Raw genomic sequence first — 23,113 nt, forward strand, 5'->3', positions numbered from 1 at the left:
CCGATACTTTTCCGGCATATTGGTCTTGACCCGTTCCTTCAGTCAAAAGAACATGATTATATAACTAAAACACAATAAAAATGATCACATGAAGATTCGTAGCATTCACGTATTGCCTCTCAGGGTAATATCTCTGTTCGTTCGTCAAATAAAAATCAAAGTCAAGTTTTCACTAAGAGAAAAGAAGTATACCTCTTTGCAAAATAAATAATTATGTGCCTAACATAAAATCCATTTCACTCAAAGAAATAACAGCTTCTTATAATTCAACTTGACCATTTTTTTAAAACTCCAAAGCTCGAACTAAAAGTCAAGACAAAACACAATCGTAATTCCAATGGCAACAGCTCATACAAGATATGTTCATAAAGGTCAGTCACTATCCTGACACTATCTGTGATAGGTCTAAATATTAATTACCACAAGAATCACAAAATAAATAACAGAGATTAAGATTATTAAAGATAAACATTTGTACAACGAGAAAGGTAATTAGGAAAGAACAATAAACATTTGTACAAGAGGAAGTGTCAGTCTTACATGGGGTCCGCACAAATGCCGCGCGAAACTTTCGTGGAGTCTAATTATCCTGGAAATTATGCAAAATTTAAACTTTATTTTTATTGTGCACCAATTGTGCACGAAAAACTGTATATTGTGAATACATACATCTATTTTAATATTCTGATGTAATTCTTGAATATTCAAAAGCAAATTTCTTGGTAAATTGATGCATATTCTTGGAGAAGAATATTAACACAGCAATAGTGATCAATATTTTGAACAAATTAGTTATTGCCATTATCAAGTATCGGTGAGAATCGGTAAGAGTATCAGTATCGGTTCAAAGTGGTATCGGCTCAGCTCTAATATAATGTAGAAATGCACAAAGGCTTGTGTAACATTCCAACGGGTACATCGCTCAAAAACCCTTAGAAGATACAAAGGTACATACCTCAGCAGCGTTTCCCCTACTCTGTCTCTTGGCGTACGACGGTATGGACCCAACATTGCTTTTCTTTCTGGCTTTGTTGACCGTATCCCCGCCGTTCTTCTTCCGACAACAGCAGCACCTGCAGCATGAACACTTGAGGCATCCCATGAGGGACTCTTTACAACTACCCGCGCTGTCGCTGCTGCTGGACTTGTTGCTGCCGTCGGACTTGCAGCAGCCCTTGCCGCATCCGCAGCAGAATATAGTCCGGCAGAGCCAGCGGAGGCAGTTCTTGTCCTTCTTCTCCCGCGGCTTGCCGATTCCACCTTTGTCCTTCCGCGACTTCTTGCAGATCTTCTTCCAGAAGGGCCTGCAGCAGGCTTTGTCGCAGAATCTGGCGCAGCGGCCTTTGTTCGCGCTCGAACCGCTGTCTTCGGTGCTGCTGCCCTGTGTAGACTGGTTGACCAACCTGCAAAGCAAAGAATCACATTAAACTCCAATACCTAGCAGGTAGACTGGCTCGTATCGACTGATTACAATTTGCAATGAAATTCCAATGCGAAATTGCCCGTGAGACTGATATTTTCTGTCATGGTGGTTAAAGGTTCAGGAATCTATAAATTCTATTGGATTCCGCAACAGGACCGAAAACGTTTTTCTCGCACAATTTAAATTCGGTCCAAGTTAAGTATTGTTTCATTTCATTACGGAATTTGGACCGCATTTAAATTCATCCGTATAAAAGGTTCCTGGACCGAATTGAAATACTTTACAGATCAAGAAGGTCATTACAATCGAGAACCCATTTACGCTTGCTGATTTTCTCTCCTGGAGCGGAATTGATTTTTTTTAACATTCCTGGACCCCTAACAACCGTACCTTCTGTACACCGTAGTACACTGCTGAGCAAATAGGGAGATATACCCTTTGAAAACATTTTCAATACAATATTTTTAAAGACCCTATTTTGGATATTCCGTCCTACTCCATGCAAATAACAAAATAAATCAATCAATTATTATTATTATTGTTTTTAATTGCATTAAGGTTGAAACGTTCATGAATGTACATAATTTGCATATTTCACCAACAAAAATTATTAGCAACTTTTGCCTATATCCTTCACAGACAAACGAAGTCAAAGTTTGCTACATTTTTAAAGAGTTACACACATTTTCGTTAATACTTTTCATGCATTCAGCCTATGTCATCATACACTCATTCGTTAACAGACCCCTAAAAGTACTTCATAACTCTATGACATTAGTTCATTATGAATATTTTAATCCAATCTCATGTCTAGAACTTTACAATTTATGTGAAAATGTCACATACGTATCGCTTGAATGCCCCATTTCTGATATTACTGGCATTCAAGCAAGTATAAAATTAAACCATATTATAATTTCTTAGATAATGTGAAGTCGTTCGTAGTCACCTATTTACCGCCACAAACGAATTGCGCACACTTTAGATCCAGAATTGCGCACAAATCTCACTGACCTGTTTTGCGCACAGATTTTGATCGAACGTTGCCACTTTGATAGCTTTAAAGTCTGTGCCCGAAACTGTTTTTTTTTTCCTTTAGACAAGAAGAGAGAGAGAAATTAGAAATAAAATAGTAAATCTCTGAAGGATTAAATAAAAACTATAATTTGACCAGTTATAATCATGTTGTTCCTGACAGCAAACTGGCAAAGAAGGTTCCCATTCTCATTGTTTTCTGCGTGGAGAGTATGCCGTCCTGCAACCCCTTGTTGATTCTCGTCCTTTCCTATCTGAGCATTAAACAACATGATACTAACAAGTACCTGTTTCGAACATAAAATAATTCACTTAGAAACATGGAAGGCACCTAACGGAACTATAAGCCAGATTGATCATATACTGGTTAATGCACGTCATGCCTCATCAGTTATTGATGTGAGAAGCTGCAGAGGACCCAACTGTGATAGCGACCAACCACTACCTGGTAAAAGTAGTAATGAGGGAAAAATTGATAGCGGTGCTAAGAAACAAAATGGCCAAAAGAAAGAAGTGGAATAATAAAAAAATGAAAGACGAAGAAGTTATTGGTGAATATGTAAGTAAGGTACAGAATAAATTGAAGGAGAAAGAGAATAACAGGCTTCGAGTGGTTGAGGAAGAATGGGAAATAATAGAAGGAGTGATAAAGGAGGTAGCACAAGAAACTTTTGGAGAAGAGAAAACTAAAAGGAATGAGTGGTTTGATGAAGAGTGCAAACAGGTGATAGATGAGAAGAATAAAGCTAGAGAGAGAATGCTACAGAGGGAAAATCGAAGTAATGCTGAGAGGTATAAGGAATTAAGAAGGAAAGCACATAGGGTAGGGTAAGTGGGTGGAAAATAGGCACGTGGAGAATATGGGCACACGTAAGGTTTTTACTTCACAGCGCCAGCTGTGTGTGGTGAAAAAATCTTCAGTAGGTTGGCAACATCAGTGGAGACCAAGCCGTCGTCCGAGTTGATTGGCACGTCGCAGCTGAAGACAAGGATATTTGTGTGCCTATTGAAAGGTAAATGCTGTTCTAAATTATAGTAAAATATGCACGTGATACCTATTATTGTAGAGTAGTTGGAGTTAAGATCTGAGCAGAACATAACGTAAAATAACGGGAAACTGACATAGCAACAACGAAACTACAACAAAGGAACATGCACTGCAAATGGCATCACCCGGTGTCCCGCGTTGTGAATGCAGTAGTACAAACTTACGTAAAATGTTGCAAGTTGTGGAAATATGAGCACAGCAAGTCGGGGTAAAATGGGCATAGGAATTCTGATAAGGGGAAGATGGGCATTTCATAAACAAATAATTCAGAGCCATGGAATATATTTCCAATCCTCAGATATCTCATTACGCTGTTAAGAAAAACTGCATCCTATGATATGTTGCTGCTTATAGTATACATTTTGTGTAAATCGTTTGAATTGAAAACTTTTTTTAAAAAAACTGTGGACTCCTAACGGAAATGTATCGCGGTGGGCACGTTCGTATCAAGCCTACGTATGTAGTTATTCTTTGCTGATTCTTCATTCTAGTGACCTCCTGGGATATATATTTTCTTGCCCTTGCTAAGAGTTGTGTTACATACATCCACGTATTGTGTCCCTTGGTTTTGTATGTTATTCATTGTTTCATTCTTGCATTCCAGATGCCACAAACGTACAGACGAACGTCCAATAGGCAAACCTGGCAAGCAGAGCACATGGAGAACACATGATGAAAGATCCTCATTGCAAGACGACACAGCCTCGTTCAACCAAGAGGATAGAACTGCACCGGCCCAACCAATTCCAAGCGAAACCTCAAGTGGTAGTGGCACAGTCTGCCAACAGTCCATTCTGCTCAGGATCTCAGAGGTGTTTATCTACAGTTCCTGGATCACTCAATGACGCTGCTTCTCGTACATCTTCACATTCAAAGTGTGCAAACCACTTGCACGCACAAGATATTCACCTCGGAAACTTGTGCGCACATTGTCACCAATTCCTGTTCCTTACAAGCCACCTGTGACCCGAAGAAGGCAAACAAGAGAAGCAAGAGAGCTTACCTCATCAGAAACTATTTCTGCAGTCAAAAAGAAGCGTCTCACTCATGTGTCTGCAGGATCCATGGAAAGTTCAGGTACTATTACATCTACAGTTGCATCTAGCGGCGAAGATAGCGAGTGCCGTATATGCAAGGGTTGGTATCATTGAGACAATGAAGGTGAAGAGTGGATACGTTGTGAACACTGTACCGTGTGGTATCATAATAATTACATTGCCATAGAGGAGGAGGAAGTACATTTTATCTGCCCTGCTTGTCGCGGGTGAAGGGCCATTTGAGACATGCAAGTTAATTTTATGATATGTACCGTATTGAAGAATCATTCAGTATATTTTGTAATATTAACTTTCAAACTCATCATGCTCATATTCCCCAACAGTGTGTTCATATTACCCCTACCGTTCGGGATAAAATGGGTTTTGTAGTCGTTATGTTTTTTTATTGTTTCTCATTTGCATGAAGAGAGTTTCGCTCATGTGTACTACTATGAAAGACTGTTCTAAATTTTGCAATATGTAATTTTTCTGTATTTCAATACATCTCTGAAATATTATAAATTTTGTCTTAGGGTGGTCATATTTCCCCCACTTACCCTGTGCAAAGAAAAGAAGAAAATGATGTATAAAAAGAAGATGCAAGAAATAGAAGAACTAAATCAGCAAAGTGAAATAAGAAAATTCTATAGAGCAATAAATAGAATGAGAATAGGATTTGAGCCAAGAATAGAAGTATGTAAGGATAAGAATTGGGAAGTAATTGTAGAAGAGAATCAGATACTCAACAGATGGGCAGAGCACTTTAAAGAGATTTTGAATAAGAACGAAGAAGAAGAGCAGTATAATAGGAATATAGGAAATAGGGATGGTCATGAGGTACAAGTACCTAGTAAGTATTGAAGAAGTTAAATTTGTAATGAAGAAAATTAGTAATAATAGAGTTCCAGGCGAGGATGTAGTGGTAATAGAACTTATTAAACTTGGTGGTAACACTTTGTTGGCAGCAATACATAGATTGATTGTAATGATATGGGAAAATGAAACAATGCCACATAAATGGAAATCTGGAATAATATGGCCAATTTGTAAGGAAGGTGACAAATTAATATGTGAAAATTACAGAGGCATCACACTTCTTAGTGTGGTCTATAAGATCCTGTCAGGATTGATCAGTGAGAGAATAAAATGTTACACAGAAGATATACTGGGAGAGTACAAATGTGGATTTCGCCCTGGCAGAAGCACTACTGACCAGATTTTTATAATTAGACATATGACGGAAAAGTTTTATGAACATGATGTGGATTTGCATTTTTTATTTGTTGACTTCAGGCAGGCTTTAGACAATGTTAATCGAAATGAACTGCTTAAAGTACTTGAAGAGTATAATATTCCCTTCAAAATAATAAGACTAATAAAAATGACTATGAGTGGTACTAAGGCAAGAGTGAAAGTTTGTAGTAAACTGAATGAAGAGTTTTAATTCAACACAGGAGTGAAACAAAGGTATGGTCCTTCGGCAGTATTATTCAATCTAGCATTGCACAAAGTAATGAATGTAGTTGACCAAAAGGGAACCATATTTGGAAAGTCCAGTAAAATATGCGCATATGCAGATGATATTACAATCATTTCTAGAACAATAAGTACACTTAAATAAATCTATGAGCAAATGGAAAGAGCAGCAATAAAAATAGGGCTCACTGTAAATGAAAAAAATACAAAGTACATGAGAATGTCTAACTCTAAGATCAGAAGAGCACCTCAAGATCTGACAATTGAGAGAATAAGTTGTCACGGTATCCAGTGACATGTGAAACGCAGTTCGATATAAGTTATTTTTGATTATTGATTCATTTAATGTTCAAATATAAAAGTGTGAGGTTTGATTTATTTTGTGAATAAATTTGTATCCGAGCCAGACGTCGGGAGTTGGGAGACGGGTTTTTCCTGAGTGACAGTCGAACTGTCATTGCGGCCTAGAACATGACGTATTTGCACCGACACGGGACGTCACGGAGAAAAGGAAGGATTATTTTCGTCGGGACCGGGCTAGGAGTCGCAGCGGGTGGGCGAACCCATTCTTCACGGATGACCAGGAAAATCAGCTGGAGCCCAAGCCTGCAAGAATCGAGGACGCGCCTGGTGACCGCGTTTCAAGACAATTCACAGAGGTCATTTCCATCTCCTCGGCAACCGAAGCCAAGCCACTTTAGCGTGCTTCTCAACGGACAAATTCGAAAGTGGTATAAAATCGAGAGTACCTCGAGTAGGACACAGTTTTTAACCGGATTTCATAGAGAGATAATCTCTGCGCTACACTCTAGCGTGACTATTGTTTTGTCTCCATGGGCTTTGTTTTCTTACGTACCATGAGCGAATTGCAGATAGAGAGTTACCAGTGTGCGCCTTATTTTCGTGAAGTATTACGCGGTGATTTGTTTTTGCCAAGCGTGGACTACATAATAATGGGCGGCTAAAGGAGATAGAGAAGGGAGTCCGTCGACTTCCCTAACGCCTGCAACGATGCATCGCCATCATCCGGTGAAGCCAGCCAGCCAGCGCCAAAAACGACGCCAACGCCAACCACTGCCCAAAGCCCGAAGGACGTTTCCAGTTCGACGTTCCAATCGAAGCCCATTATCAGAGAGAGAGAGAGAGAGAGAGAGAAGGACAACTCCAGATCGACGTCCAATCGAAGCCCATTACCAGAGAGAGATGATTCCAGATCGACGTCCAACTGATGCCCGACACTAGAGAGATTCTGGACCGGCGCGTGACCACGTACACCCGACGCTAGTGACGAGAGGAACACCCGAAGTGCTAAGGAGGTGGAAGTACACCATATCGTCGCAATCATCCTTCGTCGCGATCGACCTCGGAGAACAATTTCGCCGCAAAGGAACCGTGTGCAAGTCCCGCGTCCAGCAGAGATGAATGACCACACGATGTAGCAGAGTCCGGTAGAGTATTCTTCAGATTGTGTATGTCTATGTAAACGTGCATTGTTAGTATCAACACCGTACTGTTAACGCCGAAGTCTCACTTATTTGCAAAGTGACTCAGGAACCCCGAACCTAACTTCCGTGTCTGATAATTTTTGGTATTGTTATAAAAAAAAGGGTCATTTCATGTTCAGATGTTCTAATTTAATTGTCTGCATTCAGAGTTATAAGCTCCATTCCATTACTTTAATTCTTAATGTAAATTGTCAAAGTGTGCTCCATTTTTGTGTAACCAACCGCCCCGTCGCGTCATTTAGCTTATAAATAGTTGACTGATTAGTCCTTTTTAATTGTGGAAAGCGTAATTTATATTGCAATGTCGTGCGCGTGAAATAGTATTATTTAATGCATAGTGGTTTTTGATGTAATTTTTGCTCGCGGCGACGATTGATTTGTGTATTCCGGCAGTTGGAGCCGATTAAGTTTTGCATCACTATGTAATGGTGTAGTTGTTCTCATTGGACGAGAGAGGCTTATGTGTATTACCCCCTTCCGAGAAACTTGTTAAATGTCGTGCTTAAGACTGGATGCATACGTTCATTCGAACGAAAGATTTAACCACGCCGACCCAATTGTTTTAGATAACCGCTTTCCGAGGGCTGGCACATAAATTAAGTTAAAAGAGCACAGGAGATGGCAGACAAATAACCTAAATTCACATAAAGGTTTAAAACTAAAAATAAATGATATGTTAATGAGATCCATGATTTGTATCTATACTTCAGATGTAAAAATACCTCAGATGTGTGAATGAGAGAGAGAGAGAGAGAGAGAATGAGTGAGCGATTGAGGAGGCAATGTAAACAGTTGTTGATTGCAATATCTTTTTGTTGTTACAATATATATTCACATTTTACCGTTCGTCAGTAGTAGACCTATTGTCCCGGTACTGAACCCGAAAATGGGGCTTGGTGGGGCTCGCAGTGTTGTCAATGCTTTACTCGAAAAAATCACTAAGGTTTTTGGTCTAACCTAACCTAAAAAGCAAAGGAACTGCCAATTTTGCTTGAGAGTTCACAAACCGGAAGTGGGGCTCGTGGGGCTCGCAGTGTTGTCAACTTCTTACCCGAAAAAATCACCAAGGTTGTGGTGCTCGTCGTAGCTTTTTATGATGTATATTTTGAGGGGCAGAGTTGGCAACACTGTGGGTTTACTGTAGCCTTTTATGAGGGGGGTTTATTACCCCCCCTTTTTATATTTGGCAATTTTATTGGATGTTTTTTTTTGAGGCTTGGGTTTTTGCCAACCCATCCGAAGAAAATTCCACTATATGATCTTTCACTGGCTAAGCTAACCTACAAATAGGAATTGACAACGCTGACGAGTCTTGAATTATTATTTGAGCCTCGTCGGTGTTGCCTACCCACTCTACAAAAATTCTACTATATGATATTTTGAAACTTTTGAATGCAACTTATCGTAATTTTCCAACTGTGGGACCAAATGTTTATATATCGTGACTTTTGTAAACCTCTTTCGGGAACAATGTGTCGCACACACACACGTGCGCGCGCGTGCCTGTATTGTGACGCAAGCAAACAAAAAAAAACTTTGCGTGTCATTACAAAAAAAAAAAAAAACTTTGACCGTATTCTTAAATAACTAACAAAGACAATGAATCTTTTTGGCTTCCGCAAACAGATCAACATGGAGACTGCACCGCCAAATTCCAATAACCTCTTACCTTCCGTATTATCTAAACTCAATGGTTTACTGATTGTTCATCTCAACAGCATTTGGACGAAACTGAATGACGATGTGGGCAAGATGTTTTATGTTTTTAATAACAATTTACATTTCTACGAAATTCCGATCGACGGGAAACTTCAAATCACCGTGAATCCGGAAAACGCAGGCGAAATCAAAATTTCTACCGGCAAGAATATTTTTCGAATCAAGCACGACAAGATGCTTTCTAACATTACGTACGATGTTTCTGCAGGAGATTACCTGTACGTGGAACTTCTCGGAGATTACGACAAACTCATTCCTCTCTTCGTAGAATTACGAATCGTCTATCCTATTATAAATAACCGTTAACCAAAAATGCCTAACGACATTTTCGGCAACACCAAGCGTGTAGACCACGCAGAAGAGATTCTCATGTTGGACATTCGAGTTAAGAAGTTGAGGACCGATTTGATCGCTTTGCAGGAGACCTTAAACAAAAGTTTAGAGTCGGAAATCGCTACGCTCCAAACGCAATGTCTCGACCCCATTCTGAAAATCGATTCCGAACTGAAAACGCTCATAAAAAATTATGTCGACGTACCTTCTTACGACAACGTTCAAAATATACAGTTGAGCGTGGATTCGCTTCAAAATGATTTGGCCAAATTACAGCAATTTCAATCGAAAAATGAAGATTTGGAAAAATTGAAACTCGAAATCGAAGAACGAACTTCCGCAATAGAAAAGAATTTCTCTGAACTTCAAACCGTCGTGAACGATATAGACGCAGAACGCTTGCACGTCGTTGTTTCCAAATTACAAGAAGAATTCACCAGCACGTTGGAAGAAATTAAATCCAAGTTGCAGACTTTGGAAGATACCATGACGAACCTACCATCGTCGGACGAACTGCAGGTCATCGGTAAAAGCGTCGCGAACATAAAAATTCAATTGGAGGCGTATCGAGATTTCGAACACATTCAAACCACCATCGCCACGCTTCAGGCGTCCTTGGAATTGATCAACGAAGAAATTAAAAATATTCACGCTGAAGCGAGAGCGTTGACGAGCATTCAAGACACGTTAAGCACGGTTCAGCAGAAGATCGAATATTTAGAAAATTTGAACGTCGAAACGAATCTCGCTCATTTTCATCACGTACTCGACAACATACAGGGTGACTTGGAATCGTTACGGACGAGCGTACCTTCGAGCGAAGATTTGGAAAAATTGAAAACGGCGGTGACGGCACTATCCGATTCGAGCGACATCAAAAGTTCATTGAGCGATCTCGAGAGTAAAGTGGCCAATCTCCCCACCTCCAAAGAATTGCACGTTTTGAAAAGAAACATATCTCGAATGCTGAAACGACTAGAAACGGAAACGGCGAACGTGGAACAGATTCGAGACGAAATTAGTTCGCTGGTGTCGACGCTGCCCACTTCGCAGAGCGTCGCCGACCTTCACACGCAGTTTACAGAGATGCGAAGCATCGTGAACGATCTTACCGAGAAGAGCTCGAAATTGAATCAAGTCGAGAACCTTCAGAACATCGTCGTCAACATCAGAGATCAAGTTGGAGTGCTGGAATCCACGCAGGAATCGACGCTGGCCTCTTTCGGTGCCAAGTTGCAAGAACTCAACGAAAACTACAAGCAGTTGAACGTGGAAGTGAAAATCAAACCGTCGTTTTCTACCGTAACGGATACCATAGTCGAACATTTGCTGCCCGTACAAAACACACTGGGTCAGCTTCACAGCAACCTCGTTAGCGTCGATACTAAATTCGCTAAACTGCATTCTCTGCAAGCCATCGAAATCAACAGCATACCCAATCAACAGAGAATCTCCACGTTCGTCGAAGGTAACAAACTGTACATGTTGCATCCTTATCATCCGTACTACAAGTTTCTCCTCGACGGCACGATTCAGATAAACGAATTTTCGTACTGGTCTCACGGTAGAAAAGCTAGCGTTCCCACCATGACCTTGATATCGAATCGTGGTGTCCAGAAAGCAGGAAATATTCCTCTGGCACGTTGGAACGAAACGCGCAACATATATGAAATACACGAAGACGAAGATCTCACTGTTTTCGACGTGAGTGCCGGCGATAAGCTGATCATTCAAAACACGAGCGAAGTGCCACCCTCTTTGAATCCCATCACGCTGGTGCTTCTCTTGAAACGTAATCTCTAAAAAAAAATGTCTAGGCAAGCCATCGTCGAAGAATTGCATAAACCTGCACGCCGCAACTACGAACGTTTGGCCGTGGTAACCAAGGGCATCGACGACCTCTGGCAAAGTGACCTCGTGGAGATGAGTAGCGGCAATTTGAAAAACGTGCATAAATTGAACAAGGGCAACAAGTACCTCCTCACCGTCATAGACACGTTTTCGAAATTCGCATGGGCTCTACCTTTGAAGGCGAAAACGGGAACGTGCGTCACGGAAGCATTCAAATTAATTTTTCGCGAAAACGGTGGCAGACGACCACGGTTTCTGCAAACGGACAACGGTAAAGAATTTTACAACGCCGTATTCCAAAAATTTATTCAAAAACACAAGATTCGACATTATTCGAGCTTCAGTCACATCAAAGCCAGCATCGTGGAAAGATTCAATCGAACCTTGAAAACACACATGTGGAAAGGATTCACGCTTCGGGGAAATTACAAATGGGTCGACATTCTGCCGGAACTCGTCGACACCTATAATGATACGGTACACAGAACGATAGGCATGAAGCCAGCCGACGTTACCAAGTCCGACGAGCAGCGTTTAATTTCTACAGTTTACTGTCCAAAGTACACTCCCACGACAAAAAAAGCTAAATACAAAATTGGAGACCAGGTGAGGATCAGCAAATTCAAACGCACCTTCGAGAAGGGATTCACAAAAAATTGGAGCACGGAACTTTTTACGGTGGTTCGAGTTCTACCTGGAAACCGACACACGTATATAATAAAAGATAGTAGCGGCGAGATTTTGAAAGGAAGATTTTACGAAGAGGAACTCTCTAAAACAAAACACCCCGACACGTACCTCATCGAGAAAGTATTGCGTAGGAAAAGTGACAAACTTTTGGTCAAATGGCTGGGACTTCCGGAAAAGAGTTGGATCGACGCGAACGAAGTGATCTTGTGAGTACGTGGAACGTGGTGAAGCGTCTACCGAATCCGGAAAGTCAAACGAAGAAAAAGAACGGCGAGTTGCTTCCCGACAGCATCCGCTGTCTGATCGTAGGTCCTTCGGGGTGTGGGAAAACGACACTGCTCGTGGACAATTTTCTCCTCGCACCGAATTGGTTAGATTGGAAGAACAGGCACCTGTACGTGTTCTCGAAAAGTTTGGAGCAATCCAAATACCAGCAACTGATGAAACTGTACGATGGTCTGGACATTGCAACGTTTGCCTCGGAAATAAAACCACTCGACGATTGTCGTGAAAATTCAGTCGTTGTGTTCGACGACGCCATCCTGGAAAATCAAAATGAAATTCGCAACTTTTTCACGCAAGGTCGTCACAAAGGAATGGATTGTTTTTACCTAGCTCAAACGTTTTCCAAAATTCCAAAACAGTTAGTGCGCGACAACGCCAATTTCATATGTTTGTTTCGTCAAGATCACACCAACCTCAAGCATGCGTACGATGACTACGTAGGCGGAGACATGAACTACAATCAATTTTCGGAAGGCTGCTGCTCTACTTGCTGGAACGGTGACGATTTCGGATTCGCGACGATCGACATGACGAGGAAACCCAACGACGGAAAATACAGAAACAAAATCAACGACTTTCTAAACGTTGCAACGTTGTGAGAAACGACGTATATAAATAACGTCATGACGAAACGAAAAATCGAAGACGAAAATCTCAAGTTGCGAAAATACCTCGCGAAACGCTTCAAAGGTTGGAAATCCGAGAATCGCGGATTCTACGAAGAGAAGAAACGTCAGGATCAACCCGTGATCGATGCCATCAGCGGTCTAGGTAAAGAAATTAAAAGTGTCACGGAACAAAATAAAAATTTGATTAATGAACTCGTACCGCTCGCAGCTAAAAGTTACGCCGTACCCACGCCTATTTCAAGCATTCCTTCGACGCCGTTCGAACTGAAGGATGCACCGGCACGACGTCGAGCCATAGGTAGCACGTCGTCGTCTTCGGATAAAATCGAGTTGGGACCTTTGGCACGAGACTACCTGAGCACGGGGAAATTCGACAAGGATGAAGTGTTCGGATTGTATCCCAGCATGGAAACCAGCGAAGGCGGCGGTGTGGTGTGGAAGATTGGGAAATCGAAGGTGACCTTCGAAGGCAACGACATTAAAGTCAATTTAGGCGACAAGGATAGTTGGAACAGGTATCCGGGTACGGTGGGACTGTGGGAACTCGTCGCCAAAAAGCAGCCGAAAGATTACACCGACGAAGATTACCAAAGTTACAAGGAAATTCTGATCATGACGGATGCCTTGTACCAGAACAACGACGCCTCGCAGAATAGGGTGAAATCGAGCAGCGGCGAGAAGTACAGGAATCTCATCAAACCGATTTGGAACCAGGTCAAAACAGGCAGCGGCGTCAAACGCTACAACACGTTACCCAAAGAATTCGTTTGGGTGGACGACGTTAGGAAACTCGTGGACCGATTGTTGGTGATAGCCGGCGAAGAGAATGCAGGCAACCGTAATTTCTACAACGAGAAGGTTGGCATCGTGGACATGATCAGCACGAAACTTTCCAACTTCATCGTGAACGACGACAAGGGCATAGGTTACCTGATCAAAATCATCAACACGCTGCCTCCGAAATTTTGGAACGTGGCCGAAGGAAAGGGACTCGTGAACGACATCATCAACAAGTTACCTTTCGAGATGCATCTACCTGGCTACCAGTACTGCGGGCCGGGTACCAAACTCGAGAAAAGATTGGAGAGAGGAGACAAGGGTGTGAATCCGTTGGACGCGGCATGCAAAGATCACGACATCGCCTACAACACCACGCAGACGGATCTGGACGCACGTCACGAAGCAGACAGAAAGTTAGAGCACGCAGCTTTCGAAAGGTTCGTGAGCAGAGACGCATCGCTGGGTGAACGGGTCGCCGCACTGGGTACTACCATCGCCATGAACACGAAACAAAAATTGGGGTGGGGTATATAAATAACATACCGTAAAAAAAAAACTTGATATATAAATAACACACATCGTAAAAAAATAATTTTTGGTATATATAAATAACACACATAGTGAAAAAAAAAAAGCAATTAAATTTCTCTCTAACACTCTGACAACTGAAAAAATGAGCGATCTCCAAGCATTAAAACAAATGCTAAATTTGTCAGTCGAGTATGTAAAAATTCAGGAATTGGAAGTCGACAAACCTTACACGATAACTTCCGGTTCAATCGTTTCTACCCAGTATGGTCCCAAGGTACGCCTGTTGCTCAACGCACAATACAGTCTATTTTTACCAGATCGATACGCTAACATGTTATCCGACGAGAAGCTATCTATTTTAATCGAGAACAAAACTCGAATCGTGTACAAGGGGACAAAGGAACTTCTTGGCAAGAAAACGAAGCACGTAATAGAATTTGTGTAACGACTGCGAGGCCTTGAAAATATATAAATAACATACCGTAAAAAAACTACACAAAAAAAAATCTCAGAATATATATATAAATAACATACCGTGAAAATAACACATAGAGCATCAACATGAAGCCCAAGGGTGTCGTGTACCAGATACCATACTCCAATCTTAAAAATCTAGGTGCCCTCGATGGGTTACTCACCAAGAAACAACGCGAGAAGAAACGTTCTTGCTTGTCGAAAGGACATGGAATGAAATTGCTGCTCAGCACACCTCAATTGAAAAGATTGCAACGTTCGCGGAAACAGCAAAAAATCGGAGGTTTCATATTCAGCATCCCAGCCATCCTGGCAGCATTGGGGGCCGTTGGAAGTTTGGCCGGCGGAAGTGCCGCCATCGCGAAAACCGTCATCGACTCGAAGAAGAACAAGGCCGAGTTGGAAGAACAGAAACGTCACAACCTGGCCATGGAGAAGAAGGGGAAGGGCGTAATGAGAAAGTTTAAAAAAAAGAAACAGAAGCACTCACCAACCGAGATATTGAATCTCTGATCGAACCGTTACAAATCAAACACTTCAGAGGAGTTTTCATGTCCGACTCGCTACCTTCAAGCGTTAAAAAAAAAGAATGCGGAGTAGTCAACTTGGACGGTCAAGAAAATCCAGGCACGCATTGGATATGTTACCACAAAAATGATGATAAAGCATTCGTTTTCGATTCTTTCGGAGGTGTTCCACCTAGAAATTTAATTCATTATCTGAAAACGAACAAAACCTCTATATACTACAACGACGAACGCATTCAAAATTTCGGAGACGTGAACTGCGGTCATCTCTGCCTCTCCGTGCTCGCGTTTCTCTCTAAAATAAATAACCCTACGATCGAGGATTTCCAGAAAGCACTGTGGAACCTCAAACAGCATCACTAGGATGGGCGTGTTCCATCTCACGAGCGAATCTTCAATCTTGAAACTCACGCTGCACGACGACATCGTCTATCCTAAATCCGTGGCTCTGCGTGCATTCTACAGCATGTACCTCATACCTAACGTCACCCAGCACAACAACAAAATTAGCGTCGGAAGCGAACACATCGTTGTCACGCCAGGACAATACAATCTTTCCACTTTGCAAGCTCAGTTACCCAAAGGCACATACCTTTCTCAAAATTCGGTCACGCACAGAGTGGAAATCCTATCCGCGACGGAGACCGTGGACCTGGGCACCATAGGAGAACTTTTAGGTTTCGAGAACGACACCAAACTCGAAGCCGGCATCAAGCACGTAGCAACCAACATTCCTAAATTCTTGGCCATAGAGACTCTGAACGTTCACTGCAACGTAGCCGAAGGTATGATCACGAAATCCTCGGACGGATTACTGGGAAGTCACAAGCAGACGGGAATCATAGCCACTTTCAAACCAAGTTCCGAGTTCATGGAACCGATCATCTACACGCCCTCTTCGCCGATCTATTTTCCAGTATGTCGCAACCGCATAGACGACATAGAGTTGGTGGTGACGAACGAGAAAGGAGACGTGGTGGATTTCGCAGGTGCCACTACGACGGCCATCGTGGAGATCAACGTATAATAAATAACCATACATGCAAAATGGAGCAAATCGAAAGTTACGAATTGCAATCTTTCCCTCCCAACCGTCGCACGTTCGCCAATCTCAACGAGGCGAACAGGGAGATCGAATACGACGTGGACGTAGGGGACGGGTTCATTCATCCTCACAGAGCGGACCTCTACCTTCAATTCGACGTGGTGAAGAAAGAAAGCGGAGACGCGTTTCCCGCAGCAGCAAACTTGATACTCGTGGACAACTTCGTGCCTCACCTGTTCTCGCAGGTGGAGGTGAGGAAACACAACACCGTCATCGACAGAATAGATTATCCAGGCATCACGTCGACGGCAGTGGGAACGTTGAAATTATCCAAAACGGACGCAGCGTACTACCAGGCCGGGGGATTCGAAGCCGGAACCAAAATATCGACGAGAAGTCACACGGTGCTCTTTCCCATGCGTCTGCTGCCCGGTTTCTTCTCGGACTACAAGGAGATCATGTGGAAGGGAGGACTAAGGATCACGTTTCGAAGAGCGGCCAACGACAACGACGCACTGATGCGATACGCTACTTTGGGTCCGGACGGCACCACGCCGCTGCCCAACACTTTACCCGAAGCAGCGAAATGCGTCATCCGGAGCATGGAATTGAGAATGCCGGTGGTGGAATACGAAACGAACTACGCCCTCAAGTACAAAGCGGAGATCTTGAAAAGTCCGCAGGTGCCGATTCACTTTCACGGTTACCAGTGCGTGCAGAAGGTGGCGTCGGGAAGTCACATGGAATTCGACGTGACGACACAGTTCAACAACATACAGTTCGACATGCCAGATTTCGTCGTAGTGCTCTTTCAGACCGGGCGCGATAACAACCAGGAGAAAGATTCCAGCAAGTTCGACGACTGCAAAATCAAGAACGTTTATCTCAAGAATGGACGCAACGAAGTGTTCCCGCGCGAGAATTACAACCTCGACGTGACCAAAGACGATTATCTCAAACTTTACGAAGCGTTTTCGGCTTACAAGCGCGTGACCGAGGGAAGCGTGGACATGTACTACACGCCCAGCGAATTCAAAATCCGCAGGCCGATGTTCGTCATCAACACATCTAAGAGGAAGAAGGTTGTGGTCAACGATCGTACCAACATCAAGATTGTATGCGAGTTCCACGATGCCTTGCCTGCAGATACTCTGTGCAGTGTCATTCTTATTGCAGAGAAAACATTTGTGTATGACGTCAAGAATGAAAGAGTAACTGAACAGTTTTAAATAAATAAAAAAAAAAATAGCACACAATAAGAAATGTGGAATTTTATATATATAAGTACAAATTGCAATTAGCAGTTTCCAGAAGTTTAATTTTGCTGTGCCATGCATGCATGTAATCGAGGAAGTGGAAGTAAATTAAAATTGTTTTTTTTTTTCGCATTGCCTATTACTTTTTGTTGCACTCTGGGCAGGCCTTACTAGTTTGGAGGCGATAGTGGCCCCACGGAAGTGTATGGACCCCACATTCAAGAATACACCTCTTGTCGTCGTGTGCATCCAGAGCAACTTTCCTGACAATATTAGTTGTAAGCACATGATCGAAGCTTTGGATACGATGCTCTTTTTGTAGAATGGGCGATTTTGTTCTGAGGCACTCGAGGTAATCCTCAAACTTGAGGTGCTCCCGAACCACTTGCCTGCTTACACCCTTTGCTTTTTTTGTTACTGAACCCTCAGCCCGGATCGCATAGGCTTTGGCACGAAGTCCAGCAAACTCCACAATCACATCCCCGTCTTTCTCGTCCTTGAGTTTGCCGGGTATTTTTTTGTTCCGGGGCAGAATTCCATACCGGTTTAGCTGGGGATAGCCCGATGTGTCGAAGAGCTTGACAAGAGCTGGAACTTTGGCCATATCACCATACGCATCGGCCGTGCGAACATGGTACACCAAGCTGTCTGTGTCTGTGTAGAGGAGCGAGATATTGTGGTTGTAGTGTGCACGTAGTATGCCGTAATATGTCTCGAACATGCACAACTTGCTCAGATCCAAAACTGCAGCTCCCACATAGATGGGCTTGTTGAGTAACACCTTGCCCCGGTTCATGTGAATCAGAGACATCTGTTCGTTGTAAATTGTTCGAGACCTAAACAGCGGGCTTGCAACAAGTCGACGACACTGTGTTTTCTTCGTCACCAACCTCACATCAACGCGATTTCGCACATTCTCCATGGTCTTCCCAAATACCGCATTGTTCATTAATTTGAAAAAATCGCGATCAAGTTCCGAAGTGGCATCAGTGCGATGGTTGGTGTTCAGTTCGATGTACGGCCTCAACCATGGAGACTGCCTGAACAAGAGCACGCGGTAAACTGCTTTGACCGAGACCCCTTGCTGCATTAACCACTGGAGGTTCCGGTAGTGTAGTACATAATGCTTTTTGGGCTCCAAGTCCATGACTAGCTTCGGTTGATCCGAGCCAGGTGGGCACTTGACTTCCGGAGCAGGCGAAAGGTCACAGAATGTATCCTGCAGTTTCTCGGGGAAGTCAAGGTCCACCTCGGCGAAGAACCCATGTTCTGAATCGTCGAAGCTTTCGATGTCGTGGTATAAAGGATCAACCCACTTAAACTGTCCTGTTGGGAGTGGCTGCATCATGGAGTGCCCGTAAAGATTATTCACATCAGTGTACATGATGTAGCTTGATGGTTGGGAGGGGTCGTAACCAGTGGCCATGTGGTGATTGTTGGCGTGTGCGAAGCGTTGCGACACTTGGACCATGCCGCCCCGGATAGCTCTCTCGATGAAAAGCATGATATCATTATCGGAGATAAGTGAAAGTTTAACTTTAGTCAGCAGGAGCATGGCCGACCATGCCAGTCCAGGAAGGCTGTAAAAATATACAGGGTCCAGGTTGTAAATGTCTATCGCAGTCGCCCGAAACGCCTGGAACACATCGGCAAGAAGCGTCACATCAAGCTTCAGGTATGCATCGTGGTAATCACCGAAAGTTCGGCAACCCAACTCGACCCACATAGACTGAGCATGCTTGTACTCCTCGTCGGTAATACCAGAACCTCTCAGCTGGCTGTAGAACTTATCCTGGGGAGGCAGCAACTCTTCTTCGAACTTGGAAGGGTCTGTGACGTATTCGTAGGGGTAGACCCCTTTACGTCTGATGAGTGTGACATCTAAGTTCGGGAAACTTGATGTGGTAATGGCTAGTTGGTCGTCTCTGAGCTTCCCAGCAAGAGCATCGAGGCTTGCCTGGAGGAACCTCAGAGAGTCGAGGAACCGAAGCTCGATGCTGTTGCTTGAGTTGGGGATCGGCACCCACTTGCTGATGCTAATATAACGCTCCTCGTTCTGTGCCAGGACATTGATTCTCGCATTGTCGTACCCTAGATGTGTGACCAAGTGATGGAAATCATATCCCGAGCCATTGTGAAAAAAGACCGGTATGAAGCGCGGGTCCCTGGCTCTCAAGTTACATCTGTTGCACCACGGGCCAATGTAGCTTCCGGTCCCATAATGGTCATGGTGGTGGACCTTTTTGTTATCGTCAGTGAAGACCGACTTGCAAACAGGACAATTTAGAGCCATTTCGTGCTGATGCTTGTTTTTGGGAGACAGAGGCAGCATGGGCTTGGGGGCCAACAGCACCTTCCCTATATTGATGGCTTCCTGTTGCATTCTCTCCAGGAAGTGTTTGACCGGGTCGGGACCGCGATACACATAGGGCTCGGAGGCAATATGTTGGTCTCGCCACACCACAACATAGGAGTAACTCGAGGCCTCGTGGATTTGGAAAGGAATGGTAGAGGATGTTTCGGGGTTGGGCTCGCAGTTAGACAGAGGTTGAAGAAAGGCCTCGAAGTCTGCTACAATATAGGCAGGATGCTTCACCATAGCACTGTGCATGCGAAAGCACTCTACTGCACCAGGTTCGGGCAGGATAATTCGTGCAGGCTTGTTGGTACTACAATAGAACATGTGGCGAGCTAGCTTCTCAGCAGCAATGTTGGGACCTCTGATGTACCGGTAACCCTGCTGTTCTCGATTATAAAATATAGCCAAGCACCTGCGACACACCTCGACGTGGTGACTATCACTGCTCCGTTGGCTCGAAACAAGCCGAGAGAGGGAACGGATAAGGGTGTAATGGTGATGGGTTTCGTTCTTGATGAGCAGGAGGTTGATTTCTCGTACCTTGTTGTTGTTGCTCACGTTGCTCACCCGGATGGGATGGGCCTCATTTTTGTTCTCGGTGAGACCGTAAACATTGATGGCTAATTGCAGGCCCAACAAGTCACGAGCACGAACCTCAAACTTGTGAATATGCGAGACTTCTACAGGGTAGGCAATCCCGGCCATTGCAACCTCCAGTTCCGACTCATACTGCTTGTAGTGGTTAACACGGCGTGGATTGTTTTCCCTAGGGTGCAATGCTGCCAGCACCGACCAGAGGAAGCATTTGGTGTCTTTGTTCTGAATATTGAGAACAGCTTTTCTTGCTTCAACCTCGGGTGGCAGGGCAATATAGCTAGACCCTGCCAGTGGTAGGAACTTGCTAAGTGTTAGACAAAGTTCGTGGGGGTCGCCACACAGCGAACCGCCCGAGCCTTTAGCCTGATGCTCCTCGTGCTTTGCCACAAACTCCTCGACAAACTTGTCGTAGATGCTGTCGAGGTCAGTGACATCTGCCTGATGCAGTGTTTTTGCTTTTGTGGCATGGAAGAATTTATATATTTCATCAGACGGTTTCTTATACTTGCAGCATAGCACAGCATAGAATTTAGTGGAGTATGTAGCCAATGCATCGTTGAGGATGGATATTATCTTAGCTCGCTCGCTCTCCAGAAAACTACGCACATCACAGAAGCTGTCTGATGTTATGTTAAAGTCTTCTAATAAATGCTCAAACGCAAATCGGTCTGATTTCTTCGCCAGCTTGACGCGTTTGGCAGGTGGCGATGCATCGAGGGAGGTTACTTCTACCTTTCGCTTGGAAGGTTGCGGTAGAGATGTTCCAGTGCTCTTGCAAGTAAGCTGGTGTTGCTTGAAGTAGTCAATAGAAAATTTTTTTCCACACTTAGAGCACAGTTTGGTTGCACATATTCGCTTTCCCGGCACACAAGTACGACAGTGCCTTTGAAAATGTTTACTTGACACAGTAATTTGGCACGTAGGGCAATTTTTTTCAGAACGCATAATGCAGAGATTTTTTGGGGGTATGTTATTTAATACCAAATGCTGTGCAATGCAAAATATAATTGCTCACTTTTTTTTAAACTATTTTCTATGACCTTATTTGGGTTTTTTTTTCGCCAAATTATATGCTTCTAGTCTCCTATACAATACAATATACGTACAATATATTGTCAACAGTATTATATTTGAGCGGGTCGCTTGTCGCCTAAACACTACAGCTCACAGGTTGGGAAAATCTGACATGAAAGCAGATAATACGCTTATGCCTTATTTATATATAATTTTCACGGGCGTACAATATTGTCAGCAGTATCATATTTGAGCACGTCGCTTGTCCCCTAAACACTACAGCTCACAGGTTGGCAAAATCTGACATGAAAGCAGATAATACGCTTATGCCTTATTTATATATAATTTTCACGGGGCGTACAATATTGTCAGCAGTATCATATTTGAGCGAGTCGCTTGTCGCCTAAACACTACAGCTCACAGGTCGGGAAAATCTGACATGAAAGTAGATAATACGCTTATGCCTTATTTATATGTAATTTTCACGGGGCGTTCAATATTGTCGCCGGTATCATATTTGAGCGGGTCGCTTGTCGCCTAAACACTACAGCTCACAGGTCGGGAAAATCTGACATGAAAGCAGATAATACGCTTATGCCTTATTTATATGTAATTTTCACGGGGCGTACAATTATTGTCAGCGGTATCATATTTGAGCGTGTCGCTTGTCGCCTAAACACTACAGCTCACAGGTCGGGAAAATCTGACATGAAAGTAGATAATACGCTTATGCCTTATTTATATGTAATTTTCACGGGGCGTTCAATATTGTCGCCGGTATCATATTTGAGCAGGTCGCTTGTCGCCTAAACACTACAGCTCACAGGTCGGGAAAATCTGACATGAAAGCAGATAATACGCTTATGCCTTATTTATATGTAATTTTCACGGGGCGTTCAATATTGTCGCCGGTATCATATTTGAGCAGGTCGCTTGTCGCCTAAACACTACAGCTCACAGGTCGGGAAAATCTGACATGAAAGTAGATAATACGCTTATGCCTTATTTATATGTAATTTTCACGGGGCGTTCAATATTGTCGCCGGTATCATATTTGAGCTGGTCGCTTGTCGCCTAAACACTACAGCTCACAGGTCGGGAAAATCTGACATGAAAGCAGATAATACGCTTATGCCTTATTTATATGTAATTTTCACGGGGCGTACAATTATTGTCAGCAGTATTATATTTGAGCGAGTCGCTTGTCGCCTAAACACTACAGCTCACAGGTCGGTAAAATCTGACATGAAAGCAGATAATACGCTTATGCCTTATTTATGTTAGAGCACGCAGCTTTCGAAAGGTTCGTGAACAGAGACGCATCGTTGGGTGAACGGGTCGCCGCACTGGGTACCACCATCGCCATGAACACGAAACAAAAAATTGGGGTAGGGTATATAAATAACATAGAGTGAAAAATAATAATAATAACAACATGTCTCGTATAACTGATTTGCCGCCCGAGCTACTATGTAAAATATTTAAACATGCAGTAAACA

The 23,113-nt window shown here is 43.2% G+C and overlaps 1 protein-coding gene across 1 annotated transcript in view; it reads right to left on the reverse strand.

Annotated features, from left to right (window-relative positions):
- stum (mechanosensory transduction mediator stumble) overlaps window positions 1-23,113 on the reverse strand; it is a 393,699-nt gene that overhangs the window by 179,005 nt on the left and 191,581 nt on the right. The window contains exon 2 of the mRNA XM_083112065.1: window positions 956-1,403. Coding sequence (XP_082968191.1) covers window positions 956-1,403 — 448 coding nt within the window. The remainder of the gene's footprint in view (window positions 1-955; window positions 1,404-23,113) is intronic.

This window comes from Lepisma saccharinum, chromosome 25, assembly GCF_977018435.1.
Source record: "Lepisma saccharinum chromosome 25, izLepSacc3.1, whole genome shotgun sequence".
Taxonomy (NCBI): Eukaryota; Metazoa; Arthropoda; class Insecta; order Zygentoma; family Lepismatidae; genus Lepisma; species Lepisma saccharinum.